The sequence below is a fragment of the Anopheles darlingi genome, chromosome 3 (assembly GCF_943734745.1).
Source record: "Anopheles darlingi chromosome 3, idAnoDarlMG_H_01, whole genome shotgun sequence".
In the NCBI taxonomy this organism is placed as follows: domain Eukaryota; kingdom Metazoa; phylum Arthropoda; class Insecta; order Diptera; family Culicidae; genus Anopheles; species Anopheles darlingi.
In genome coordinates, this window is record NC_064875.1 from 31,464,911 (window position 1) to 31,475,370 (window position 10,460).

The 10,460-nt window shown below is 41.0% G+C and overlaps 2 protein-coding genes across 2 annotated transcripts; both read left to right on the forward strand.

Annotated features, from left to right (window-relative positions):
• Positions 1-7,662: 7,662 nt before the first annotated feature.
• On the forward strand, positions 7,663-8,973 carry LOC125955440 (CD109 antigen-like). The gene is made up of 6 exons (XM_049686575.1): positions 7,663-7,712; positions 7,773-7,830; positions 7,896-8,303; positions 8,372-8,671; positions 8,739-8,885; positions 8,951-8,973. The coding sequence occupies exons 1-6, from the start codon at positions 7,671-7,673 to the stop codon at positions 8,971-8,973; spliced, it is 978 nt and encodes a 325-aa protein (XP_049542532.1). The 5' UTR covers positions 7,663-7,670.
• Positions 8,974-9,010: 37 nt separating this feature from the next.
• LOC125956187 (uncharacterized) lies at positions 9,011-9,846 on the forward strand. The gene is made up of 3 exons (XM_049687806.1): positions 9,011-9,184; positions 9,264-9,417; positions 9,485-9,846. Exons 1-3 carry the CDS (start codon positions 9,038-9,040, stop codon positions 9,517-9,519), a joined length of 336 nt encoding a protein of 111 aa, XP_049543763.1. The 5' UTR covers positions 9,011-9,037; the 3' UTR covers positions 9,520-9,846.
• Positions 9,847-10,460: the final 614 nt, after the last annotated feature.

The following is a 10,460-nucleotide window of genomic DNA, read 5'->3' on the forward strand; positions in this document are numbered from 1 at the left end:
CTGGAAAGCAGCAGTGGAAAGCACAAAATTCCATCAATCGTGTAGAGTTTAGGTTGCTCATATTGAAATGGATCTCGTTTGCTAATAGTTTACCTCGACAAGCCAATCCTTATTTCAGAATCGGTTTAGTAATAAACTCTCAATTTAATCTCTATGTTAGTAAAGTAAAGAACTTGAGAGTCTTCTATATTCAAAAAGGCGTGCGAAAGGCGGACGTGGCCAGATTTACTTTTGCCAGCTGTTAGGCCCCTGCATTGTGATCAGTACGAAGCCATGCTGGACATACGCTGCACTACGAAACGACGTAGTGCGATAGCCTATACAGCTGCAGTACTTGAAAGGCTTTCAAAATGGCTCTTCTGAACAACGGGAGGCCTTCCTGGGCCACGACATCACCCAAAAGTCGTTCATCGATATCGATCTGCGATCGATTTTCCTATCGTTCAGCTTTTCGGACGGATATTAACACCTCGCGTACTCATAATCATCTCTTAAACTTAGATACTAACCCAAATCAACGCAGCACCATTTTTTTCTGGACGATATATGGTCCCTTTCGCAGTACCTTTCGAAAGAGAATCTGCGAAGAAAGTCATGTTTTGGCATCATTAAATGCGTGAATTAACCTCTCAATTCGCTACACAGTAACGTTTTTCGATCAAACATCTTTAGATTCTTAGAATTTAGATATTAGGTAAATTTGATCATATCTTCAAATTGAACCAACACTGCTGCACAAAATCAGCATTTTTTTTTTGAGAACATACGAACTAGAACCTGGAACCTATAAATCAATGTGCTCTAAAATGTAATATGAACTGAACTGAAATACAACTGTTTTCTATTTCTTGTTAAAAGTTTTTACATTAGATGTTTCCCGATAACCACAACAACCAGCTTTAAAAAACTGTTTTCTGCTGCTAGTACTAAGAAGTGTAGAACTCTTATCTTCAGCTCAACACTAATGCACACTTATCAGATGTTTCGGAGTCGATGTAGCGAAACCGTAGCAACATCCTCGCGAAATAAACATTGTGCCGTTGGTTAAAAAAGCGACCGCAATACAATACACTTGGGCGTTCATGATATCGAACGGAGACATTGCTGTAGATCCTTCTGATTTTCTAATCCGCATCGGCGGTTGCCCACATCTAACGTTACGTTAATCTTCTTATTTAGACAACATTGATTTCGCAGGGCATGGTGCATCTCAAGCATTGACTCCAATGAAGGATGTTTTACGAACAGATCAATTTGAATGTAACTTTAATGTATTTCAATGTGTTGGATGTAACCACGAAAAACCAGATTTTTTCATTCGCAAAGATTTCATATTCGAACATGATGTAGCTAGGCCGCGTACGTCTTTGTGGCCTCGTCAAATAGTTATAGAACTTGGCTGTCACCTTTTGATGCACTTATCATTAAGCCCCGACTCTGCACTGTAAGACTGCCCTTTGTTTCAACTTTTATCTGAACTCCTTGTATGGTAAAACTTTGTAGAAAAATGACACTGTGAAATCTGGCTTCGTTTCAATTTGTTAGTATAAAAACCAGAAAATCTATAACCGACACATCCAGAAGAAGCCAGAAGGTATCCAATAAATCCTAGAAGAAAATTCAATTTTTAACACTAACTTATATTAAATTCTTAATATTTGGTAGATATGGTATTGACATTCAATTTAAAAATGCGTAATGTAGCATCATACGCTAACATAAACATAACATAAAAGTAATGTACGCTTGAAACCAAAGTGTGCCACCGTGCGTAAGCAGACATTCACTTTACAGATCGTTCAATATTTATATGATATCATGTATAACAAAATGTTATAAATGTCACGTTCGCAACATGATTACTTTCTCCATCCATTCAGGCTCATCAATTCGCTTCATGCACATCAATTCCGGCGTCATTGCAATTCCGATGTGAAACAATAATGAAAAAAAACGACTGTTTTAATCCACTGGGCACTGGGGATGCCCATCAATCAGACTGTGGCGCATGAAATGACGAATAAGCATAAAGGTATGGGAGTCTGGACAAATATAGACAACCATTTCGTTGATGACGCGCTAACGCACCTGCAGCGCCGCTAACTCACAACGAAGCTAGAGCTGGCCAAATGAAGCCATTCCACTGGGATGCTAATGTCGTGCACCATATTTTGCAATCCAATGTTGAATGATGTACCATTGAGCGGTGAATCTTCATTCCACTCGGAAGCGCTTTGTAACGTCAGTAGAGTAGAAGCACTTCAGTTCAAGGCACCATTAAAGACGTCCTTAAGGCGACTTGTAGAACTACATTTCAAATAATTGTCTAAGCTGTCTTCCACTGCATGTATGGCCACACAACAGCACCACAAACACATGCAATCCTCCTGACTCAGGTTCGCTCGCTACAGTTGACGTGCCTGGTACTCCCGAACACACGAAAAAAAAAACCAAATACATCATCCCTTGCCCTAGTATATGTGTTTCACCATTTCACGGGCAATTAAAAGTAATCGACTCGTTAATACACTTGATTAAACGGTTTCAATTAATTTAAATGGATCATTTTATCATTCTCTGTTTACCTTCTCCGAGGTAACACAAGACAAAACTTGCGGCTGGAGAACCGTTTTGGGGGCCACGGGATCACAAATTACCCCGTGCGTCTCCTCGTGCGCACGGCCATTAACACGGACCAAGTGACAACCAGGGCAACAAGGGAAGGGCGGTACCCACCACTAATAAGACGCCCGATGGCTTAAGGCAGATCATGATCGAAGCCCAAATTTAAGGCATCTTCCCCTCCAAGCCTCAAACTGCTTCCTTCCAGAGCGCATTATACAATAGCCACCCCGCATCGAGCGAACCTGCCAATGGGGGCAATGCAAATGTGTGTTGCATTGACTGGTTGGCGCACTTCGTTACCCGAGGCCGCAGTCACCAAGGGCCGCAGGATCCCGAACAACAAAACAGAAAAGGGGCTCGTAAATATGACAAAGTATCCATATTTCTTCGTCGATCGATTTCACTCACCGTTTCAAAGCAGCAGCAGCAGCATCGAGGGGTAATCGAAAGATGGAAGTATGCAGATAACTATTCCACGCGCAGAAGGACCGATCGATGAGACCATCGGGTCGGCGGGATCCGATGATCGATTTGAATGCGTTTTCGGGTTGAATTTCAGTCCCTGCGTGTGTGTGTGTGTGCGTGTGTGTACAACAGGAACGCGGTCTGCTCACCACGTTGCTGGTTTTTGTCCGAGCGCAATCGCTGATGGCTGCGCGCTGTTGGTGAGGTTGTCATCGATCGCAGGCCAACACGCAGATCGCGCATTCCCGATGCCACGACGGATGGGTCGTCATTAATCGGGTGAAGTGGGGAGAGTATGGGGTGACCGTTTTACCCGTTTCAACATTAAAATAGAGTACATTTGAATGCAAATTCCACCGGGGGCGAGCAGATTTATCTCATTGCACCAGCGCGCCCCACAGATCCATCTTCCGATTATGTCCGATTGATGGGTACTCGGGTCATAAAATCCCTGGAAGCACAGAATGGAGAGGGCGCCCTACGATGGCCGGGACGTGTGAATAAGCAATCCAGGGAATGTACCGTCCATAAACATGCTGTCGCTGCTGCTGCTGCTGCCGTTCGCATAATTCACAGGGCGCACTATCGCGAGTCCGGGGATACTCGGTGCGGTTCCTGCGGTGATCGCTGCTGTTGCTGCTGTAGTGGACATTCGTCAAAATGGTGTAACATAGTGGCATTGGCAGAGGTAATACGGTAGCCAATTCTGCTTCGTTTGCTTCCATTTGCTCCAACAGCATGGCAATGGCAGTTTTGGTCTTCAGACTTCTTGAAAGCACTAAGTTGCAAATGCATTCCCCTTTTCCCCTGGCGTAATGCACGAAAATAAGAAGCAACGAGTAGAGCAGTTGAAGCTGGTTGCACCTTTTTTTTCTATCAGCTACTGTACCACCAAGGAATGCGCCAGTTGCAAGGTCGTGCCATCTCCAGCGTCCGAAGCCATAGGACGACACAAGAACGCGCATTGTAATGGAGTGTAATTTTATTGTCGACTTCATTGTTTGGCTTTGCATAAATTTCGCGTTGATCTATGGGTCTATCGACGTCCTCTATGTCCGGCTTCGACTGGACGCAGAGTCTATCCGAAAAGGCGCACTACGTGCCATCCTTCTGCCGTCGCGTCTGACACGATGGTGATGGTCATTTGAATGCTCACCGTTGGAATGGAATTTATCTGATTTATCACCTGCTGAAGATAGCACCTCGCTTACGCGCTTCGCCTCTCTCCACCAACCAGCTAGCTACTGGGCATCGGACTGCTGGACGATAAATATCTAGCGCTAGTGCCCGCGACATCGATCCCTTTAGGGCGACTGGTTCACGAAAGATATGTGTCGTCGCAGGGCCACAGGGAACTGCTACTAGACTGTATCGACCATCGGTACCGTACCGTACCGATCGATCGGTCGTTCGTTCGCTGGGACCACCGAGTTCCCATTCATCTTACCCTCTTAGCAAGGCAATACTGGGTGGAGCAGGGACCAGGTATGTAGCTGCTGTATGCTTCCATTCGAGGTAATATGCAAATCGGATGCAAACACCTAAAATCAATCCGCCGAGTGGCTACAGGCGCAGGGAAACCAGTTTGTGATGGCACTGGCATTGTTTCGGAGAAGGAAATTTACCTTTTCCTCGAGACGCGTTGGGAAAGAAAGGGGGTCTTTGCAATCGGAAAGGTCTTTCAAAGCTGTTCACAACTGATGCGCATGTTTTCTTTCACTGAATCGGCTTTTTGATACTAACCTGCCATTAAAGCCATGACGATAGTCTGCGTCACGTTTGCGATTTTAGCTAATTGTTATCGTAAACTGTCTTACTCTAGCAGTTAGTGAAAACGAAATCGTCCAGATTTTGATCCAAACAATCCAACATTTTCTTTCAAATATTTACATTTGTTTAGTTTTTTATCATCTTTGTATTCGACGAATCATGGCTGTTCTTCGCGTACATGATCTACTGTAGCTAAAAGGCAAAAATCAGATGTTGAACACAGCGTGACAGAGAACATAGTGTTGAATGTTTTTTCGCGACTTTGACGAATCACCCGAAACCGGCTATGAGTAGTTAACATTCCCATATCTGCTAACGACGCCCTAGGGACCTAATCAGCTCATGCTGAACAACAAAGTTGCCTTTGAGGCTCTGTTTATTTCGATAATAGTTATCATTAGCCTACTGTGTGTATGCAGTTGAGTGCCTTACATAGCGTTAGCGGAGTTTCAATATTTTCTTTCGTAAGCCAAGCATACCATACCGTAGGCAAGGTTGCTTTCTCTCAGTCGTTAAGAAAGTGGCAATTGTGACGAACGCGTAGAAAGTACGGAAGAAAAATGAAGTTGGTGATGAAATTAAGTGTGTTCGTTCTGCTGCTGTGTAGCACCGTCGGCGCAACGTATGTAGAACATTTTCAACTTTCGTTCTCGTGATCTAAAGTGCTTTTTCGCTTGTACAGCGTTCTGATAGTTGGGCTCAGGATGATTCGTAGAGAACGAAATTATACGTTAGCGATCAGTAACATGCTAGATGACACTAACAATGATTGCTTGTTAAACGTTTACATAAAAGAGTTTTATTATGGTGATCATCGACCCAAAGTGCTCTATTTCATGAATAGAGTGAAGATCATGGCAAATTCGAACGAAATGGTAACCTTTAAAGTGAGTGTTAATATTTATTAGACGTATTTTTCAGACTGTACAGTTTGTGATTGACACTTTTCAGGTACCAAGCAACTTAACAGACGCAGCTTACAAGATCATAATCAAAGGAAAACAACCTTCTAATAGCACTACCTTTAACATTTATAAGGAAGAAAGGATCTACCATTTCCACCATGAACTTCTTCGCGGCCGGTTCGAAAATAATGATTGCTTCTTTCAAGGTTTCATACAATTAAACAAACCTGTCATTACACCAGGTGAATCGTTAAAGTTCCGTGTGATCGTGCTCAATCGCGATCTAAAGCTAACTATCCCACATCGTACAATAGTTTCCGTAAACATATATGATCCGAATCGTAAGGTAATACGACAATGGTCCAATGTCAGTCTATACAGCGGAATATTTGAAGACGAAATAGCAATAGCTTCGATACCGGAACTGGGAACATACGATGTCGAAGCAACGCTGAACGGTGACTGTTGGGTTTCGAAAACATTCGAAGTGAGGAATTATGACATCGATTCTTTTGAATTGAATATCTATCCGACGGTTGTACCACTTCGAGAGCATAAGGGGCTCAATCTGACTATTGATGTGAAAAATTACATAGGTAAACCTGTGAGGGGTACTTTCACCATCAGCTGGATTAGCAATCACAAAGTTATGAAAATTAAGGCCGACACGTGGCATGTGAATGGAAAACGGCAAATAGATGTACCTTTTAGCGAAAAGCTGGAATTTAGTTCTGACGCGGACACCACTACGCTGACAATCAGGTGTTTCTTTACCGAGGAATACACAAGTAATGTCTACATAATAGTGATAGATAATTATTGTCATTTGAATACTTACTGTTGTCCTTGGTTTAATGTTTTCAGATCGAACAATTAGCAAAAAGCAGAGAATAACAGTATACATATACAAGTATGTTGTGACGATGGCTAATGGAAAACTCACGTATCATCAGGGATCACCTTTCATCGCCAGGCTGAAAGTTACTTATCATAATGGTGAACCAGCAAAACTTGTTACCCTTCTTGTTGAAGTTGCGACAATGAAGGAAAGATATCAACAAAATTGCACAAGTAATATGATAGGCGAAATTACATTCTCAATGCCCGCAAACAATTCTACGAAATTCAATTACTTAACAGTGAGTCGCTAGCAAACGCGTTAGCAAACCACTGAAACGTATTAATGATATTTACTGTTGGATCACTTAATGACAGGTGTATGACGGCGATCACCAGATCCGTGATTGGCGGATTGAGGACGTTAAGAGCGCTCGCTTACTTGCAAATAAGTACATCAAAGTAGAGCTACTAACACGGTACACTTTATCGAAACAGGTCCAATACATTGAACTTTACCATACTAATTATTGTCTTTTCGTTGCAGCGTCAAATTTAATCGTATGATAAGGTTATTAGTCACATGCTCCGATAACATGACATTTCTTCTGTACTATGCAATGTCGCAAGGAAACATTGTTGATTTTGGTTCTTTTAAACCAAACCGAACGACGAGATACTCATTCCAACTGTTGATGTCTGACAAGCTTATTCCTCAATCTAAAATCGTAGTGATCACTATTGTGCACAAATCATTGTTATATGGAGACGTGGAACTATCTATCAACGATTTTGGTAACCCGGTAATGATGAAAATGAGACAATAGAAGAAGAGTAGCAAATCATTCAAATTAATGATCTATTCCAAACATTCAAATGATTTTTCAGCTCGAGATAAAAATCGAAGAAAACATCAGCGAAGATGGTGTTGATCCCGGGGATGAAATTGAGTTAGGCATCCGCGGTCGTCCAGGAGCGTTCGTAGCATTGACAGCGTATGATCAACGTTTGATGTATCACGGAAAGGATCACGATATCTTTTTTTCAGATGTGTGGAAAGAGTTGAATATGTCTAAACCTGAATATAATTACATATATAAATTGAAGGAGGTCTGTTGAATTATCCGACATGATTATCAGCATGAATTTACAATTTGCTCTACAAAACAGGTCCCACAAACCGCTGGAATATTTGCAGTCATTACGGATGATGCAGTCTCAGTCCAAAGTAGAGTACAAGATAGATAGAGTAGTACAAATACTTTTGAATGATCTAATGATCTAATTTTCCAGATTATCAAGATTATGACGCACGTGGAAAGTATCCCGATGCTCCTCGTTACGGTATGCCTGGACCCTACAGAACCGACTTTTCCGAGTCGTGGTTGTGGCAGAATCTCACTATACCTCCATCAGGAAGGGCCGAGCTTGTAGTAACAGTGCCTCATTCAACAACTTCTTGGTTCATAACTGGGATTTCAATTGATCCTAAATATGGTTTGGGTGTCGTCAAGAAACCGATCACGTTCTCAACAGTTAAAATCTTCTCCATTTTGGACCACCTGCCACACGCGGTCAAAAGAGGAGAGACGGTATCGTTGCATTTTACTCTTTTCAGCTCAATGCAAGAAGAGTTTGAGGCCACCGTGACATTGTTTAATGCAAAGAATCAAATCAAGTTTATCGATCGTTCTGCAGAAGGTATGTGAGCCACGCGTTTAATTCGTCTTCAACATCTGACTTCAATTTTCTTTCAAATTCTAATTTAGATGCGTATGAAACGAAAAGTGTATTCGTTCCACCAAATTCTGATGTACCAATTTCGTTCCTAGTAAAAGCAATGAAGCTGGGAGAGTTGGAGATCCGGGTGAATGCATCGATCATGCAAGGAGTAATCTCCGATAGCTTCAAGAAAATCGTGATGGTACATCCGGAAGACGTAACGATTCTGAGTTCAAAACGAATACAATTCGATCGTGATAGCCCATCAAAACAATCGTTCGACATTCCTCTTTTAATGGACAACAAGGCAGAACAGGACTACGTACTAGTTGACTTAATTGTTTATCGTGAGTAGTCATAGCATGCTACTAGTGTTCTATTAGATAGCGGGTAAATATTTACTTTAAATTTCAGCGGATCAGCAATCTTTAAAGGATCTTCAAAACAGTTATAATGTGTCAGTGCATCACAAAGAATTTGTAGAATTGATGCATGTAAATTCGGATTTCCATGAGAATATCACGATAACAGAAATTCCATCAATATGGGATGAACATTATAGTAACGGCAAAAATCCCAGGAAATTATCAGTGTTCGTCAAAAGTTCCGGGACTGGAATGATTCAGATCAATTGGCAATACTGTCTTAATTTGATCTACTTTAAGCCTCGTTTCGAACTACAAATTACCAAACTGGCAACTTCAACAGAGTGGATGAAGAAGCTTCATATTTGTTGCAGCTTCATTCCAAAGAAAAAGGATAATTATTCAAATGGAACAGTTGTGGAAGTGAGCATTCCAATCGGCTATGCGATGGAAAACCACACTGTAGTTGAGGAAACAACGATCAATCCCATCAGTGTAAGTAATCACTATAGGGTGATTAATTAACCTGATCAACCTAGTGAAGAATCCTTATCTATTGTTTTAAACCTCGCAGAAAATCGAAATACTACATGATGGAACAACGGTGATCGTACACTACAACCATATAGGTAACGAGTCGAAATGCTTCAACGTGTTTGCATACAGAAGGTATAAAAACCGAGTCAGACATCCATCATACATCAAGGTTCAAGACACCTATCGACCAGGTAATGACAATAGAACTATTTTTTTGTGAGTTTATTTATCAATATTTTACTCTCCGAATTTCTGTAGAATTAAATGCAGTGAAGATGTTCGATTTCCATTAGTGCGAAATGAAATCTGCCCCCGACTTGAAGTAACCTCTCATCTAACAGCTACATCAGGTTTTGTTCGCTAAGGCTTAATTGGTTACAATTCTTAAACATACCAACCAATGCTGAAGATATCTTGTTAACTTTACTTTAGTGCCAGAAATCGTGAAGGAACGCTTTCTAATAACAACTGTGTTAGCTGTGTCACCGATGGACAAAGCTGGGCACTCGTATGTATCCTGGAATACGCATCAATAAACGAAAGCATTAGAGTCATGCTGAAAAACAAACTAAAACTAACAATGCTAGATACTCTCATTTATCATACTCGTTACACTTTAACACTGGCGTCATATGATTTGGCTTTACAAATATAGAAGCAGCAATTGACAAAATGAGAAGAAACAAATGATCAACAATTGTATCAAGCAACAACAATTGTCATAACCCTATTTTACTTCAATGACCCTCAATCTTAAAATTTCGCAATGAAAACAGGTTACATAGTGCGTAGTGCGTACAACAAAATAATGATGATAATAATAACCCTTTAGATTATTGAACTTTGTTTTAAACAATGATTTAAAAGAATTCGAATGGAGATTTTCAGTGAATGGTTTTGAATTTTCTTGTTAAAGAGGTCTCACTCGATCCTGGCCGCTCGACCAAACATCTAGTGGCACGGAATCGGTCTTTTATGAGGAAAGTAATAAAAAGGGACCGAAGGAATTATTTTAAAAGTTTGTTTATTGTCTTGACATATCGATGAATATATGGATGTCGAAATATATCGATGACACCTATTCCTTACGTTTTGGTATGAATTTTTAAACATTTTAGTTGATTTTTGAAAACACCACTAAAAACACAAATTAGTTACAGTAAAACGCTGTACAAATGTCCTCGATATGTCTACCTGGAACAGTGCAGTGACTAACTAGAATGTTTACCACATC